This window comes from Orycteropus afer, unplaced genomic scaffold, assembly GCF_000298275.1.
Source record: "Orycteropus afer afer isolate SDZICR_OR568_19922 unplaced genomic scaffold, OryAfe1.0 scaffold00004, whole genome shotgun sequence".
Lineage (NCBI taxonomy): Eukaryota > Metazoa > Chordata > Mammalia > Tubulidentata > Orycteropodidae > Orycteropus > Orycteropus afer.
In genome coordinates this window covers 16,652,755-16,673,066 of record NW_006921591.1, presented here as the reverse complement: position 1 = coordinate 16,673,066, position 20,312 = coordinate 16,652,755, and the positions used below count along the sequence as shown (strand labels likewise).

Sequence of the window (20,312 nt, the reverse complement as noted above, 5' to 3'; positions counted from 1 at the left end):
CTACAGTGACAAAGCCTGCAAACTTTCCTCCATTGTAATAACATGCAGTAGCATGTTAACCCTCAAACACACTCTCCACACTCCAGAGAAGTCTAGAATTCAGTTATTTTACATTTAAAAACAGTATGTGCAAACTTTCTTGAAATTCTATATCCTAGAGCCCAAACAAGGAAACTGAAGAACACAACAAAACCAAAATACCCCAACAGTGTACATTATATTTGACATACACTCCAATAATGGTTATTCTTGTTTATAATGAAAATTATAATTTTTTCTTTTTTAGCTGCATTTTGTATAATGGAGTGTAATATACTCTTTCCTTCCAATTCCTTGCGGGCTTCCCCCCCCAAAAAAACAACTAAAAACTATCCTTGGAATCAAAGTCATAATTCTAGTAACATTTGAAAGATACATTCATTTTCTTTACAGCATGAAATACATACAAATATCATTTTTTCCTCTTTAAACAAAGTTAACAGTTTTGAACTTTTGTCCATAGAAAAATATCATCTATATCATTTACATCACAATAGATAGGAAAATTCTACAGTTAAACTTTTATGAGCATAACAAGGCTTCCAAACATTTTCCTTCTTATAGTGGAAATTTAGGAGCTCTGGTGGCATAGTCCTAAGGCATTTGAATGCTAACTAGAAGGTTGGCAGTTCAAACCCACCAGCCACTCCTCCAAAGGAAATGGGGCAATCTACTTCCGTAGTGATACTGCCTTGGAACCCCAAGGAGGGGTCGCTATGAGTCAAAATTGACTTGATGGCAGTGAGTTTGGAGTTGAAATTTAAAAAGGTTTCAGGAAGTAAAATTTTTGAAGTCTCCCCTAAAACTGTAGCCTTTAACTGCTAATACCTTTCACTACTGTAAATTAAACAAAACTGGTTTACTCATTTATGCACAGAACCAGATCTAGACAATGCTGATGAACAGCTCCCCAGCAGATAATATTTCTGCTGCCCATTTAACATGGATTACTAAAATAAAAATGACCATAAAACTTCGGAAATCAACAGTATACTGCAGTAGAAAACATGTAAATAAATAGCAGCAAATTTAGCTATGGAAACAAAAACAACTATTTGGTGTCTACCTACAACAGCTTCACCTAGTTCATAAATATAAAATGGTAAATAATACCTGGTTGACACAGGGCTTTTTTTTTTTTTTTAAAGTATGTAACATTGAAAAACTTATTGTAATAACTGCTACTAAGAATAAATGAACTCTACATGTAGTAAGGAGCCACGGTGGCACAGTGGTTAAGCACTCGGCAGCTAATCAAAAGGTTGTTGGTTTGAATCCACCAGCTGCTCTGCAGAAGAAAGATATAGCAGTCTACTTCCATAAAAATTTATAGATGTGGAAACCTTATGGGGCAGTTCTACTCTGTCCCATAGTTCTGATTCTGCTATGAATCAGAATCGACTTGATGGCAAAGTTCTTTTAAAAATATGTAATAAAAAATTATAATGGTAATAGTTGCAGACATTATAAAGTAAGTTGAACATAAAATATACAATTTAGTGATAATTGCTTAGGTTCTTTGTGGTACTGGGGAAATTATCTATTAGCAGCCATACCTCAAAAATGTTTTAGGATTATGTAAATTCCTTGGTATCTACACATTTTTTTAAGTATTTTATAAAACAGTTGCTACAACTTATAATCACACTGAGATAACAATGTATCTTTACCAATAGATCAGAACTATGAAAGTTGATAAAATTAATCCAGTGGGCTTTAGTAAGATAGCTATTTCACTTAGAAGAAAAAGCACAAAAAATGGTTCCAGAAATGTGGTTGGGTAGCTGAAGCAATTTTAAGAAGTAAACAATACTAAGTCAGTTACTTTTTGATGTGATGGCTTACATAAAAAGCATGCTGTGGTTTAATTTATCTATGTTTTGTCATAATATTGAGATGTTTATTCCAACAAATAATTACCATAAAGTATTTACTATAATTGACTTAAATGCAAATTCATCCAAACTACAAAATAACTTCTATAATAATAAAGAGCTTGTAAACATTTCCCACATTATTGTGGTATAAAAAATGGTTGTAAATTCAAAACTACTTTGGCAACCTTATCATCAGAATATTTAATATTCAAAATACAGATATTTAATAGCACATACATTATAAATTCTTATTTCCTTCTCCCTTCCCAATAAGATTATAAAATAGGTAATGCTTTAATTTCATTATATGTGTACAATATTAACATAAATTATGAATGAATATATATCCTAAATTTTTGTTCTAAGTGCTTTTAAAAATGAGTCTTCTACTTTGTAATCCAGAATCTTTTCATACTGCACGAACATGAACCTAAATACTTTAGAAGCTTATGTTCTATTAGGGAAGCATGACTAGCAAACTGAGTGAGCATCCTAGCTAGGATCACTTTTTGAACCCTACATATTTTCTAACTTAAGTGGCATCTTCTAAGACCACCATAATTATTAAGTGAAAACACTGCCTGAGTATGCTTCTCTGAGCTGACATAGACTAAAATTCACAAGAGTTTATGATATTGACATAGGTTATAATTTACTGAAGTCCCAGTAGAATATAAAGAACACTTGATTGAGAACTGGAAAACTCAGATTGCAGAAAACCAGACTCTGTTAAATCACTCATCCTTGTTGAACCTCTGTTTTTTGCCTATAAAATGGGGGAAGGAGAGATTGGATAAAATCTTTCAAGTCCTTTTCAGCTCTCAAGTTTTATTACTTTTGTCAGAGACAGGAAATTTTTGCTCAAATACCTGATTAGACCTGAGTAGGCCTGCCAGAAGATTATATAAACCACTCTGTAGTGAAAATAATCCTTTCCTCATTTGTAAGCATTGGTCATTATGAAATATACACATAAATAAATGCAGAAAAGTATCTCTATGCGTATATACTGGTACTTAAAATCATCAAATAACTGCCTTAATGGCTTAACATATGTTTATACTGAAGTTAATTTTCATATAATAATTTTTCTCTTTACTCTTAATCAAAATGATCTTTCCTTTTTATCCCTCCTACTTGTTCCAGCAGGCCACAGAAAGGAATTACTTCTCAGGCTGTTTACCTTGCCTCTATTTCGAATGGAAGCATCAGTTAAAGAAATACTACACTTTCCCTTTTTTTGGGAATATAAAATCTATTCAAAATATTTCTCATCCTATATACACAGTGCTGAAACAAATCAGGTGCTCAATAAAACACTCGAAATAAACAAAAAGCCATCCCAAATCAGAGAGGAAAAGGTTTGCACAAATACTTCTTACCACTTACAAAAGCACCTTGACTCATTAATATCTATTTCCATTTGTCAGAATAAAAATCAGCATTGCTTTCTTGAGTGTGTGTTTGTGTGTGTGTGTGTGTGTGGTGATGGTGATGGTACGGGGTAGGCCGGAGATGAGGGAGAGTAGCTTAGACACAAGAAATTTGGTATTTTATTACACACGACTGCACTGATATGGATGGAGTCTAGAAATATTCAAAGTCTGAAAGCTAGGATTATTCCTAGAAACCTATTTAGATTAATAAAGAGATTAAAAAATTCTTAAGTGTAATAGATAAAGTTTTATCTTATGGGTGAACAGGGAAACATAATTAGCATATTCATTTTAAGAAGGTGTGAAGGATAATTTAGTTTAATTTAGGTAAGAGCCTAATATGCTTTTAAGAAAAGATCTTTCTGTACATAAAAAGTACTGAGAGAGGGTGGCTCTCAGGTGAAAATTCATACATGAGAAATTAAAATGTCTTCCTAAACTTCTAATACACTGTCATTTAAAGATAGGCATTAATGATTAGAAAAAGGCAGCATGTATTCATTGCCAACAAATCATTAGAGTTAATCTCAGAAATGCAGACAAAGCTATAAATTAAAGAACATGCCAACCACAAAATTTGTTGATTTACATCTACACAACTGTCTCTTTTTGTCTATGGTTGCCATATTCTGCCTATACAGTTAAAATACTTGGTGAAAAATAACTGCTGAAATAGTTATTTAACGTGTAGACCTCCAGTATGAATTTGTATTTTCAGTTTATCATGGTGCTATACAGCAGCCTAAATTACATTTCTCTGTTGGTAGAGAATGGAATGTTACATAAGACTATGGTTATTTACTACTTTACATTGTCCTGATTAGGGAGCTCTGGTAGCATAATGCCTAAGGCACTTGACTGCTAACCAGAAGACCGGAGGTTCAAACCCACCAGCCACTCCTCAGAAGGAACATGGGACAATCTACTTCCGTAGTGATACTGCCTGGGAAACCCAAGGAGGGGGTCGCTATGAGTCGGGTCCGACTCGATGGCAAACAATAACAACAATAACAACAACAACGTCTTGATTATAAACTCTGGATAAGAGAATATTGCTTTTACATAAAGGTTATGTTTACTTCTCTCTTTAAACAAATTAAAATATTTTGAAATGATAATTTATTTGGTCATATTGACTATTAATGTTTAGGAGTTTAACTTTCTGAAGTTTATTAGTATGATTTTGAACATTTGGAAATGCTATCATTTAGATTATATTGACGTTTCTTCAACGAACATTTTTTTTTTCTCATACTAAATAGCATTACAAGATAACTATCATCTGCTGTTAAGTTTTATCAAGATTATAGAGGAATATTAAAAAGAGAAAAAAAATTGGTATTTAAATCAGTTTTGACCAAAATCCATATAAAATAATTGTATAAAAGAACATTTGAATAGGAGAGCAAATTTCTACTTATTAAACTGGGCAACTCAAAATGAAACAAAACAAAATCCTGAAGAAGAAAATATACACATCCTTAAAAGGGAAAACAGATTGTCCATCAGGCTGGACAATCAAAACTCTCCTTATTAACATGCTTAAATAAGTACATATAAACTGGAGCAATTTAACCCCAAATGACACAAAAATGACAAAAAACCCTCATTATAGGTAACGAATGATTACATGTAGAAAGAAGTGAGTAACATTTCATTTCTCATTTGAAGTATCTCAACCAATAGAACAGTGTGAAGGAAACTTGATATGAACTTACATGAACTGTGAAAAATAATAATTTGGTTAATGATAGGAATAAATCATAATCAATTGTTATAACTTTACCTTAGAGGATCATATCAATATGGTTTAACTTTTATGTACAAATTAGATACCATATCTAAAAGAACGGATAAAATAAATATGAAATCTGAGGAATACGGATTATGTTTATGTTGGACTGCTAAACTTTAACCCCTGTCCCCCACTAAAGGAATGTGCAGTTTTTGAACAATTCCATAGCAGCAGAGTGCTTACTCAGTAGAACACAAATTATAATTGCTTTTTTATGGCAGAATACAAGTACTGAATAAGAACGAAAGCAATAGAATTTCCTTTCTTTGACTGCATAACTCAAGAAGCTGGTTTTAAGATGTGAACTTACTCAAAATTCATAAAAATGTAACAATGTACAACATACATACCTCCTAGAGGGGTCAAATGAGTGCCTCTTCATTAGACATACAAGGACATCTCAAGGCACTTAAGGGGTTAAGACACAATGCATGCATTCATTTACATCAAGTATGTGAAATCACATGATTTGGAATAAGCCAGCCTTATGATAAATATGTTACATTATTAAATCCAACAAAATCTGTAGATTCGTATTTCATATTTATACTTTCTATAAGATGCTGGTAAATGGACAATGTGCAGCATTTCCTGGGAATAGCAAATGCCATCTTTCTTCTTATGAACAGCAGGTCTGTACAGGGACAGTATAGGGAAAAATGTGCTGCATCCATAGGCAATATATTGGCTAATATTGAAAATGATATTGCTAAAATTTTAAAAATAAAATATATAGTTAAGTACATGAATCACAGGAAAACACCATGGCTGACTCCTGATGTTTACTTCTTTTTGCTTTCAAGATACAGGTGTATAACAGAGATGATGAGAACTCTGAGCCTTATGTATGGCAATTCTACCAGAAGGGGACTGCATGGCACCACCACAAGTTTCATAAATTACCCTGAACATACTCAGTTATTCACTATTTGTTTGGAGCAAAGCATGAAATAGTCTTCAAACACATCAGTTATAGAGTTTGAGAGAGTGACATTTTAAATGTAAAGTGCAACAGTGCTGAAGTTCTCAAAGTTTTTGTTAGTTCTTCATTTTTGTTTAGATGCCATTTCCTGCAAGCAGTATTATGGCACAGTGAATATAATGAAAAGCAGTTTTCTAACATATATTCCAGTCCTTTTGCTCTTTTATTTATTTGATGATGTTGTTAAGGGTTTAACAAATCCTTCTTCATAGACTTTCAAAATAGCTTCACATACAAATCTATATTGACTCTGAAAAATCAAACAGAAAAAAGAGAATTGATCAGAAAAACCAGAAAACAAAACAAGACAAACGTTTCATTTTAAAAGAAAGGCAATTTAAAACTGCATAGAGATACAATCTCTCACCAAAGATATTTGAAAAAAACATAATGGTTTGACTACATATTTTTGTTGGCAAAATCCTATTATATGTTGCTGGTAGAGATGTGAAAGGCTACACACAACCCTTATGGAGGGGAATTTGGAAATGCCTAACAAAATTATATTACTCTACCCTTTGACCCAGCAATTCCATTTCTGGGAATCTATCAAAAAAAAAACCAAAAAAAACATATGCATAAATGAGTCGAGTGAATGCAAGATTATTTATTACAAGAAACTAAAACAACCCAAACTACCATTACCAAAAGACTAAATTAAATGAGTACTTTATGGTACAATCTCACAATGAAATCCTATGTTGCTGCTGTTAGGTTCCGTCATGTAGGCTCTGACTCACAGTGACCATATGTACAACAGAATGAAACCACTGTCAGGTCCTGTGCCATTTTCACAATACTTGATATGCTTAAGCCATTGTTGCAGACACTGTGTCAGTCCATCTCATTGAGGGTCTTCTCTTTTTTCACTGACCTTCTACTTCATCATGTATGATACTATTCTTCAGGGGTTAGTCTCTCCAAATAATATGACCAAAGTATAAGAGATGAAGTCTCACATCCTTGTCTCTAAAGAGCATTCTGGCTGTACTTCTTCTGGGACAGATTTGTTCCTTCTTCTGCCAGTCCATGGTATATTCAGCATTCTTTGCCAACACCATAATTCAGAGTCATCAATGCTTCTTTGGTTTTCCTTATTTACTGTCCAGCTTTCACATGCATATGAGGTCACTGAAAATACCATGTTTGGGTCAGGTATACCTTAGTATTCAAAGCGACATCTTTGATCTTTAAAGAGGTCTTTTGTAGCAGATTTCTTGACTGCTGCTTCCAGTTGATTGTGGATCCAAGTAAAATGAAATCCTTGACAACTGTAATCTTTTCTCCACTGATAATGATGTTGATTATTGGTCCAGTTGTGAGGATTTCTATTTTCTTTATGTTGAGATGTAATCCATACTGAAGGCTGTAGTCTTTGATATTCATCAGTAAGTACTTTAAGTCCTCTTCACTTTAAACAAGCATCTGCCTATCGTAGGTTGTTAATGAGTCTTCCTCCAATTCTTCTTCATATAGTCCATCTTCTCGGGTTATTTGCTCAACATACAGATCGAATGTGTATGGTGAAAAGATACAACTCTGACACAAAAACAGCAGTTAGAAATCCAGAAGATGACACTGAAATTACAGAATTATACAACACAGTGGAAACACAGAAGAATAGGCTAGAACTGGCTGGAGAATGGATTTCCCAACTAGAAGATAAATCCCTTGACACCAGCCTGTATGAAGAAAAATCTGAACAAAGATTTAAGAGAAATGAAGAAAATCTAAACATAAAACATTGTACACAAAGAAATGAAGGAGTCAATCTGTAGACAACACAAGCAACAAAAGAAATAGAGGAAATAAAAGTTTTAGGTACAAAACTTCCAAATGGACAGGAAGACAGGACAATATTCTTATGGAACACATTGTTCCAAAATTATAGAGACAAGAATTCACTCCAAGGCCACCACTGAAAAAATGAACAATCCCCCTAAGCAAACCCAGAAAGAAGGAAAACATACAGGCTTCCCAAACCAAAACCAAACTCACTGCTATCGAGTTGGTTCCAACTCACAGCGACCCCTCCTTGGGTTTCCAAGGCAGTATCACTACAGAAGTAGATTGCCCAATCTTCCTTCTGAGGAGTGGCTTGGGGGTGGTTTGAACCACCAGCCTCTGGTTAGCAGACAAATGCCTTACGTACTACACCACCAGAGCTCCTCTATGGGTTTAGTAAGCACAAAACCAACAATAAAGAAGAAAAGAGAGGAAACACTTGATAACAAAATGAACTCAGCCCACAAAAGCATTTGGACCAACGAAATCTCCAACAACCTGACAAAAAACACAACAGAACAATAGCAATCAATTCATATCTATCACTAATTACAGTCAATATGAATGGACTAAATGCACCAGTCAAGAGAAAGAGAGTGGCAGACTGGATAAGAAAAGAGGACCCGTCACTATGTTGCGTACAAGAGATCTACCTTAGATACAAAGATAAAAACAAATTAAAAGTTAAGGGGTAGAAAAAAAAAAAAATACCAAGCCAATGGTAACCAAAAAACAACAGGAATGGTAATATTAATTTCTGATACAATAGACTTCAAGGTGAAAAACAGCATAAAAGACAAAGAAGGACACTATATGATGCTGAAAGGGTCAACTGACCAAGACATTACCACAATAAATATCTAAGCACCCAATAAAAGTGTTCCAAAATACATGAAGCAAATACTAACTAAATTGAAAGGGAAAATAGACAACTGTACAATAGTAGTAGGAGACTTTAACACACCACTTTCAAGAAGAGACAGATCAACTAGAAAAAACAAACTCAACAAAGATACAGAAGAACTCAACAACACAATCAACCAACTAGACCTCACTGACATACACAGAGCACTCCACCCTACAAAAGCACAATTCACATTCTTCTCCAGTGCACATGGATCATTCTCCAGAACAGATCGTATGTTAGGGCATAAAACAAGCCTCAATAAATTAAAAAATACTGAAATACTACAAAGCATCTTCTTGGACCAAAACACTATAAAATCAGAAATTAATAATAGGAAGATCAAGCAAAAAACATCAAACATGTGGAAGTTGAATAATACACTGCTCAAAAACTACTGGGTAATAGACGAAATAAAGTGTGAAATAAAAAAATTTCCAGAAACAAACAAGAATGAAGATACATCTCTCCAAAACCTATGAGACACAGCAAAAGCAGTAGTCAAGATGTCAATTTATTGCAATAAATATACACATCAAAAAAGAGGAAAGAAACAACATCAACACTCTGACTCAACAGGGAGTTCTGGTGGCATACTGCCTAAGGCATTTGACTGCTAACCAGAAGGGTGGCGGTTCAAACCCACAAGCCACTCCTCGGAAACCCAAGGAGGGGTTGCTATGAGTCAGATCCAACTCAATGGCAGTGAGTTTAGTTTTTGCTTTTGGTTTAACTCAACAAATTCAATAATTAGAAAAAGAGCAACAGAAAATACCAGCAGAATCTACAAGTAAGGAAATAATAAAGATCAGAGCAGAAATAAATGAAACAGAAAACAAATACTAATAGAGAAAAATCAACAAAACAAGAAGCTATTTCTTCAAAAAGATTAAGAATACTGCAAACCACTGGCAAATCTAACAAAAGAAAAGAAAGAGAAGATGCAAATAACATGAATAATAAACAAAAAAGGAGACATCACAACAGAACCAGCTGAGATAAAAAAAGATATTGATAGACTATTATAAAGAACTGTATTCCAACAGATTCGAGAACTTAGAAGAGATAGACAAGTTTCTAGAAACACAAGACCTACCTAAACTATCCCAATCAGAGATATAATACTTGAACAGCCAATAACAAAAGAAGAAATTGAGCAGGTCATAAAAAATTTCCCACAAGAAAAAGTGCTGGCCAAGATAGCTTCACTGGAGAATTTTACCAAGCATCCAGGGAAAGTTAACACCTACACTTCTCAAGCTATTCCAGAACAGAAAAAGATGGAAGACTCCCAGATTCATTTTATGAAGTAAGCATAACACTGATACCAAAACCAGGGAAAGACACCACTAAAAAGGAAAACTACAGACCAATATCCTTCATGAATATAGATGCAAAAATGTCCAACAAAATCCTAGCCAACAGAATCCAATAACATATCCAAAAAAATAATAAAACCTGACCAAGTGGGATTCATACCTGGTATGCAAGGATGGTTCAACATCAGAAAAATAATCAATGTAATCCACCACATAAACAAAAGAAAAGAACCATGATCTTAACAATCAACACAGAAAAGGAATTTTATAAAATCCAACACACGGTCCTGTTCAGAACTCTCAGCAAAATAGGAATAGAAGGGAAATTCCTCAATATAATAAAGGGTACATATGTAAAGCCAATAGCCAATATTATTGTTAATGGAGAAAGACTCAAAAATTCCCCTTGCAAAGGGTAACCACACAAGGATGCCCTCTATCACCACTTCCTATTTAACACTGTATTGGAAGTCCTAATCAGGGCATTAAGGCGAGAAAGAGAAATAAAAGGCATTCAAATTGGCAAAGAGGAAGTAAAGCTATCTCTATATGCAGATGATATGATCGTATACATGGAAAACCCAAGAGACTCAGTAAAAAAAACTACTGGAACTAATTGAGAGGTCTTTGAATCCTGCCAAGTGGCAGGATTCAAGGTCAACATACAAAAATCAGTTGGATTCCTCTACAACAACAAAGAGATCTCTGAAAAGGAGATAAGGAAAACAATACCATTTACAATAGCTACTCAAAAGATAAAATATCTAGGAATAAATCTTAATCAGAGACACAAAAGACTTATACAAAGAAAACTATAAAACGCTATTACAAGAAACTACAAGGGATCTACATAAATGGCAAGAACCTGCCTTGGTCATAGATAGGAAGACGGAATATTGTGAAAATGTCAATACTATCCAAAGCAATCTACACATTTAATGCAATCCTGATCCAGATACCAACAACATTTTTTAAGGATACAGAAAAACCAATTACTAACTTCATATGGAAAAGAAGGAGACCTTGAATAAGCAGAGCACTACTGAAGAAGAAGAACAAAATAGGAGGTCTCATATTCCCAGATCTCAAAATCTACTACACAGCCACAGAAGTCAAAACAGCATGGTATTGGTACAATGATAGACAGAGCAATGAAACAGAACCGCAAACCCAGAAATAGACCCATCCATCTATTGACACCTGATCTTTGACAAAGGACCAAAACCCATTAAATGGGGGAAGAGATAGCTTCTTTAACAAATGGTGTTGGCAAAATTAGTATCCACTTGCAGAAAAATGAAACAAGACCCAAACTTCACTCCATATACAAAAACAAACTCAAGCAGGATCAAAGATTTAAATGTAAATCCCAAAACTATAAAGTTCATCAAAGATAAAATAGGGGCAATCTAGGGGCCCGAATTTATGGCATAAATAGACTATCAAGCATAATCCAGAATGCACAGGAGATGGAAGAGAAGCTAGATGACTGGGACCATTTAAAAATTAAATTCTTACATGCATCAAAAGACTTCTCCAAAAGAGTAAAAAGAGAACCTACAGATTGGAAGAAAATATTTTATGATGACATATTTGACAAAGGACTTATCTCTACAATCTATACAAAACTTCAACATCTCAATGCCAAAAAGACAAACAATCCAATTAAAAAATGGGCAAGGGACATGAACAAACACTTCACTAAAGACTAAAGACAATATGCTGGCTGCCAACAAACATGAGAAAATGCTCACGATCATTAGTCATTCCAAAAAAACAAATGCACAGCCGTCAAGTCGGATCTGACTCACAGCGACCCCTCCTTGGGTTTCTGAGGTGGTATCACTATGGAAGTAGACTGCCCAACCTTCCTTCTGAGGAGTGGCTGGTGCGTTTGAACTGCCAGCCTTCTGGTTAGCAGTCAAATGCCTCAGACACTATGCCACCAGAGCTCCTTAGAGAGATGCAAATCAAAAAAACAATGAGGTATCTCCTCACAATAGCAATAATAGCAAAGTTCAACAGGAGAAAAAGTAACAAATGCTGGCGAGGCTGCAGATAGATTGAAACTCTCATACAAGGGTGGGCCTTGTAAAACAGTATAACCATTGTGGTAAATAATATGGTATTTCCTTAAAAAACTTAAAATAGAAATACCATTTAAACCAGCAATTTCATTACTAGGAATATATCCTAAAGAGGTGAGAGACAGGACACGAATAGACATATGCATACCCATGTTCATAACACAGCACAATTCACTATACCAAAGAGATGGAAACAATCTAAATGCCCATCAATAGATGAATGGATAACCAAATTATGGTACATTCACACAATGGAACACTATGCTACATTAAAGAACAATGAAGAGTACATGAATCATCTCACAATGTGGATGAACCTGTAAGACATCATGCTGAGTGAAATAAGTCAATCGCAGAAGGGCAAATATTGTATGAGCCCTTTTCATACAATATTTGTAAGAAGTCAAGGAAAGGTTTGCTAAGGGAAGGGAACTCACTTTCTAGGTTACTGGGAAGGGGATGGGAAAATTTCGGACTAGTTGAGGGCCACATGTTGAGTTGGGTAAGGAGACAGATGGTATGGAAGGAGTCTGTGACCAGCATGGTACACTAGGGAAAGGGAGGACATCGAATTGTGCACATAAGATATAGATGACGGAGGCTAATACCAGTATATCTACAATATTGCATTACCACTAACACACAACACCAGGCTATAGATAAACACATAGACAACTCAGATCAGATGGTGGTCAGTGAACAGGAATATACTCTAGACCAATGATATTTTCAGCTGAGGATAATCTTGCACAGATACAAATGATATAAGATAACCACAATCATTACAGAATCAACAGAAGACAGACATGGAGCAATCCCTCAGAGATAGCTAGACATCTTGGGAGAGAGAACCACGAGATCTGCCAATTTAGGACCATAGTACTGGGGGACACCAGGCTCAACTGGCACAACATAACACATAAAAATCTTTTTCCACAACCTACTTTGGTGAGAGTAGCAAGTAGGGTCTTAAAAGCTTTTGAGCGGCCATCTAAGATACAGGTAATGGTCTCCTTTGGTCGGAAGTGGAGAAGAGTGAAGAAAACCCAAGGGCATTTGGAAATAGTCAGCCCTAGAACATGATGGACCTCAAGACCAGAACTAGATGGTGCCTGGTTACCAATGCCAGCCACTTGGGAAGGGATCAAAAATGCAGATCCTGGTTAGAGTAGGAAGAACACAATAACAACAAGAATTACTGGTTGGATGGAGTCTGGTGGGACCCCCAAGACTATGGCTGGGGGATATACTTCGGGCCTGGGATAAAACTCATTCCCAAAAGCTGGCTCTCAGCCCAACATTAATAAGATTTACATGCAGCACACCCAATCCAGGGTGATGCATCCACCTACTCTATGGAGATACATCCCTGGGAGTAATCAGCCATAGGGGACCAGAGGGGCAACATTTACATGGAGGAAAAGGTAGACAGACAGGAGTGCATTACTAAGAAGGGCACAAGGAAGAGGGTGGTCACTGGGAAGAGAGAGGAGGAGAGTAACTTAGGATTGGGGATGGAATTGGGGAGTGAAACCAAATATATATGAAATGTTGAATGTAAAACAAATTATGCTCTGTAAATCTGCACCCAAAGCACATTAAAAAAAAAAAAAATCTATCCTGAAGTACAATGCTGTCAGTGATATTGATAAGGATAATATCCATATGCCTACAAGGAAGACAAGGAGTTCTGGTGGCATAGTCCCTAAGACATTTGACTGTTAACCAGAAGACTACCAGTTCAAACCCACCAGCTACTCCTCGGAAGGAAGATAGGGTAATCTATTTTGGTAGTGATATCACCTTGGAAACCCCAGGAGGAGTTGCCATGAGTCAGATCCAACTCAAAAGTAGTGAGTTTGGTTTGGCTTTTCGTTTACAAGGAAGACCAGTTAATACTTCTATTATTCAAATTTATGCACCAACCACTAAAGCCAGTGACAAGGAAATTGAAGGTAAATTTACCAACTTCTGCAGTCTGAACCAAACATGCAAACAAGATGTGTTAATTAACACTGATGATTGGAATGCAAAAAGATGGAAACAAAGAAAACTCACCGGCATTTGGAAAACATGGCCTTAGTGATAGAAATAACGCTGGAGATTGCACGATAAAATTTTGCAAGACCGATGATTTATTCACTGCAAATACCTTTTTTCAATGACACAAACAATGGCTATACCATGTGGACTTTGCCAGACAGAGTACACAGGAATCAGATTGACTACATCTGTGGCAAGAGGTGATGCAAAAGCTCAGTATCTTCAGCCAAGACAAGACCAGGAGCTGACTGTGGAACAGACCATTAACTACTCATATGTAAGTTCAAGTTGAAACTGAAGACAATTAAAACAAGTCCATGAGAGTAAAAATATGACCTTGATTATATCCCTCCTGAATTTAGAGACCATCTAAAGAACAGATTTGATGCATTGAACACCAATGACTGAAAACCACATGAATTATGGGATGACATCAAGAATATCCATGAAGAAAGCAAAAGGTCATTGAAAAGACAAGACAGTAAAGGAAGAAAAGACCAACATGTATGTCAAAAGAGACTCTGAAACTTGCCCTTGAAGGGAGAGTAGCTAAAGCAAATGGAAGAATCAACAGGATAAAAGTGCTGAACAGAAGATTTCAAAGAGCAGCTCAAGAAGACAAAGTCAATTATTATAATGAAACGTGAAAAGACCTGGAGTTAGAAAATCAAAAGGGAAGCACACACTCAGCATTTCTCAAGCTGAAAGAACTGAGGAAAAAATTTAAGCCTCAAATTGCAACACTGAAAGATTCCACAGACAATATGTTGAAAGATGCAGGAAACATAAAAGAAAGTGGATGGAATACACAGAGTTACTATACCAAAAACAATTGGTAGATGATTATCCATTTCAGGAGGTGGCATATGATCAAGAAACAATGGTACTGAAGGAAAAAGTTGAAGCTGCACTGAAAGAACTGGCAAAAAACAAGGCTCCGGGAATTGATGGAATACCCACTGAGATGTTTCAACAAACGGATGCCATGCTGGAGGCACTTACTTGTCTATGTCAAGATATTTGGAAGATAGCTACCTGGCCAACTGATTGGAAGAGATCCATATGTGTACCCATTGCAAAGAAAGGCGATCCAACAGAATGTGGAAATTATCAAACAATATCATTGATACCACACACAAGTAAAAAATCTTACTGAAGATAATTCAAAAATGGTTGCTGCAGTATGTTGACAGAGAACTTTCAAAAAATGCAAGCTGGATTCAGTAGGGGATGTGGAGCGAGGGATATCATAGCTGATGTTAGGTGGATCTTGGCTGAAAGCAAAGAATACCAGAAAGATGTTTATTCGTGTTTTATTGACTATGAAAGGCATTCGATTGTATGGATCATAATAAATCACGAATAACATTGAGAAGAATGGGAATTCCAGAACACTTAATTGTACTCATGAGGAACCTGTTCATAGACTGTCGTTCAAAGAGAACAAGGGGATACTGCAGGTTTAAAATGCCTTTTCACCATACTTATTTGATCTGTATGCTGAGCAAATAATCTGAGAAGCTGGACTATATGAAGAACATGGCATCAGGATTGGAGGAAGGTTCATTAACAACTTGAGATACACAGATGACACAACTTTGCTTGCTGAAAGTGAGGATGATTTGGTTGACTTACTAATGAAGGTTAAAGACTACAGTTTGCAGTATGTATTACACCTCAATACAAAGAAAACAAAAATCCTCACAACTGGACCAATAAGCAGCATCATGATAGATGCAGAAAAGATAGAAGTTGTCAAATATTTCCTATTACTTGGTTCTATAATCAATGTCAAAGCAAGCAGCAGTCAAAACAACAAAAGACGTATTGCATTGTGCAAATCTGTTGCAAAAGACCTCTTTCAAGTGCTGAAGAGCAAAGATGTCTCCTTAAAGACTAAGATGCACCTAACCCAAGCCATGGTATTTTCAATTGCTTCATATGCATGTGAGAACTGGACAATGAATAAGGAAGACTGACAAAGAGTTGATGCTTTTGAGTTGTGATGTTGGCATAAAATGATGAAAGTATCATGGAGTACTAAAAGAACTAATGGTCTGTCCTGGAAGAAGTGCAGCTGGAAAGCTCCTTGGAAGCAAGAATGGCCAGACTTCATTTCACCTACTTTGGTCATGTTGTCAGAAGGGACCATTCTGTGGAGAAGGATGTCATGCTTGGTAAAGTCAAGGGTCAACGAAGAAGTGGAAGGTGCTTAACAAGATGGATTGGCATGGTGGCTGCAGCAATAGGCTCAGGTATAGTAGGGATCATGAGGCTGACACAGGACCAGGCAGTGTTTTGTTCTGTTGTGCATAAGGTCACTGTGAGTCAGAGACAACTTGATGGCACATAACAACAACAGAGTACTACAGAATGATTCCAGGATATTTTGTAAAGTTAAAATAAAATACAAAGAAAAAAAAAAGGTGGATAAACATATGTATATTATTTTTATGTAAGAAAAAGGGACAGATATCTGTTAGTATAGTTAAAAAAAAAAAAGGACAAGTCATTAATAAAATTGTTTCTTCACAAAGGAACAAAGATAGAAGTGTATAAAACAGTGCAGGACAGGGAGAGGGAGCAGATTTCCCCACCCCCAATACAGCTTCCTTCTATTGCCTAAGGCATTTGACTGCTAACCAGAGGTTGGCGGTTCAAACCCACCAGCCACTCCTCGGAAGGAAGATTGGGCAATATACTTCCGAAGTGATATTGCCTTGGAAACCTAAGGAGGGGTTGCTATGAGTCAGATCTGACTCAACAGCATTTTTTTTTTTTTTTAAATAGAGTTGCTTTTTGAGTCATGTAAATACAGCATATAATTACAAAATTAATTTTTAAAATCCTTAAAAATTAAACAAAATTAATGAAACTAATTAATTTAAGTATATGTCTAGTTGATGGCATCACTATACAGAGTGTCATATTTCATGAAATGACTTTAAAAGAGTAATTTGACTGTAGATCTCTTGTAGGATATATCCTAATGACAAAAAGAATGGTAGAAAAAACAATGAAAACTCTTTAGTGATGGTATTGTGTTATTCTGAGACCACTGTGTAACACAGAATAAAACAAACGAATACTTATGTTATTCTAAGGTTTCATTGTTGTTACTGTTGAATCAATATTCTTGCTAAAGAAGAAAAGAGACAGAGATAGAAGACAGAAGAAGTTAAGTAAAAATGTTATATTCCTTAATTTATTGGAAGCATCAATTTGAGCTCAAGAAAATTTATTTTCTTAGCTTTGGTAATTTAAGATTCCTAGACACAACCACAAACTCAATAGCAATAAAACCCCCTAGTACTCAGATTGTAGCCTTTATAATAATTTCTTGACAAAAAGAACCAAGACTTCTTGGAGAAATTATTGATTACAAGTCTAAGGCAGGAAATGTACAACCTGGACCTAAAATATCTTGTTTGATAGCAAGTAATCTTTCAAGATTACTGGGATCTTGACAAAAGAACACAGGATCTGACATGATTAGGCTCTTAATGGCCAAAAATAGGTAATTTGAACATCATTAAGAAAATTAACCACAATGGGTTAAAACATACTCAAGAACCAAAGCAGTTAACTGATAAGATTGTATTTAAAATATTACAATTTATAAGTAAAGAAGAAATGACAGAATTAGAATATCCTAATGTTACAACACTAAAGAATTAATGGATGCAGGCATCAATCCCCGAGGCTGCTAACAGCATGAAAAGAAAGACAATCAGACATCATGGGCCGCATGAAGGAAGATAAAATGCCATCTAGAATATCATAATTTTCCAACACTAAAGAATTAATGGATGCAAGCATTGATCACCCAAGGTTGCTAACTGCATTAAAAGAAAGACCACCAGACATTATGGGCCTCTTGAAGGAAGATAAAATACCATTTAAGCTGTTCAAGCCTACAGATCCAATGATCACTTTTAGGAAATACAGAGAATAGTATCTTGGTGGTGTGATTAGCAAACTCTAGACTCTGGGAAAATGTAACAGCCAAAAAACATTGTTTATTCACCAAAAAAATGGCAAGGAAAGAAGAAAAGAGATGAAAGAATAAGTTATAGATTAAAAGAAATTTAAGAGACATATAAATCAACCACAGTGTCTGGAATGTATTTGAATCCCATCTTTATATAAACTATAAAAACAAACACACACACAAAAAAATGTATGAATACAAATGCAAAAGTTCTCAAGAATACATTAGCAAACTATAGCAAGTAACTTATAAAAAGATTATATACCATGGTCAAATGACAGAGTTGCCATATAATCTAGTAATTTTCTATTCCTAGATAAAGGCCCAAGAGAACTGAAAATGTATGTCCCCACAAAAACCTGTACTTGAACATTTACAGTATAATTATTCACAATACTTAACATGTGGATTCACAATACTTAACAAGTAGATGGAGGAATAGGCAGACAAGCGACACAGAGCCTCTTCAACAAGAAAAGAAAAACCATAGACAGAGATACAGAAGATAATCCTGGAACCCTGAGCTTTGAAGGGAACTATATAGAAGTGGATTAGGCACCAACTAGTGGAAAAATCTGAACGAAAACAGTGAGTACAGAGATGGTCAGAGCTGCGGACTGTCAGCTACTCTTACAAGACCAACAGCCTGAATATTTCCAAGTAGTGCTGGGACCTGAGAATTGACCTAAAGATCAGTCCCGGTCACCAAGGGTCACCAAGGGTGGCCCATGACTAGGAAGGGAAACAGCAAGGAGGGAGACAACCTGAGCTGTGGAATTTCTGCTGTCCAGAGGGCGCAGCCATTTTGATTGTTTACAAGCGGTGGCCATTTTGGATATTTAAAGTGATTGCATTCTCATTCGGATTCCAGGGACCTAAGAACAGGCAGGGAGGTGGGAAGCAGGGAGAAGACAGATAAGGCGACCTACAAACAGGCAGCGAGGTGGGCAGCAGGGCAAGGACAGAAAAGGCAAAGCGGTGGCCATTTTGGATATTTAAAGTGATTGCATTCTCATTCGGATTCCAGGGACCTAAGAACAGGCAGGGAGGAGGGAAGCAGGGAGAAGACAGATAAGGCAAAGGGGACCGGAACAGATCAAGGAGTCAGTCTCAGGGACCCAGGTGAGGAGAGGGAACCCAGACCACACCCCACAAAGAGCAAGGTGGGAAGGCAAGGAGAGGACAGAAAAGGCAAAGGGGACCAGAAAAGATCGAGGAGTCAGCTGCAGGGACCCAGGTGAAGAGAGGGAACCCAGGCCACGCCCTACAAGCAGTGAGGCGGGAAGGCAGGGAGAGGACAGAAAAGGCAAAGGTGTTAGGAACAGATCAAGGAGTCAGCCCCAGGGACCCAGGTGAGCAGAGGAAACCCAGGCCACGCCCCACAAGCAGCGAGGCAGGAAGGCAGGGAGAGGACAGAAAAGGCAAAGGGATTAGGAACAGACTGAGGAGTCATTCACAGGGTCCCAGGTGAGGACAGAAAAGGCAAAGGGGACTGGAACAGATCAAGAAGTTAGCCGCAGGGATCCAGGTAAGGGTGGTTGGAGGGGTTTCCAACAGCTAAGGGAGACAAACTTGTCTGTCAGTTTGTTCTACTGTGGTGATGTGCTGCTGTGAGTCCTGAGGCTGTGCCACTGGTGTTTCAAACCCAGTGGGGTGCACTTGCTGCACAGGTATCAGCCCGGCTTGCAGACTGAGACACACTAGGAACAAGGAGGAGGCCATCCACTTCTCAAAGAATTGGCCAGGGAAAATCTTATGAATAGCAGAGAAACACTGTCTGATACATTACTGCGCAACTTTATGAACAGTCCAGAAACACTGTCCAATACAGAGGAGGAAGATGAGTCCCTTAGCTTAGAAAGCTATCAAAGTAGGACTGGGAAAGAGCTGCACTATCTGAGTAAAATAAGCCTTATTCATGTGGATAAAGTAAAGTTTTGAGACCTCCATTTGCTGAGATGTGGCACCACTCAAATTGAGGAGAAACAGCAGCAAACATCCATTAATAATCAGAACATGGAATGTATGAAGTATGAATCTAGGAAAATTGGAAG

At 36.5% G+C, this 20,312-nt stretch overlaps 1 protein-coding gene across 1 annotated transcript in view; it reads right to left on the bottom strand.

Annotated features, from left to right (window-relative positions):
* Positions 1-6,292: 6,292 nt before the first annotated feature.
* Positions 6,293-20,312, bottom strand: part of PTPN4 (protein tyrosine phosphatase non-receptor type 4) — a 304,196-nt gene continuing 290,176 nt past the window's right edge. Inside the window, exon 26 of the mRNA XM_007937829.2 lies at positions 6,293-6,379. Coding sequence (XP_007936020.1) covers positions 6,293-6,379 — 87 coding nt within the window. The remainder of the gene's footprint in view (positions 6,380-20,312) is intronic.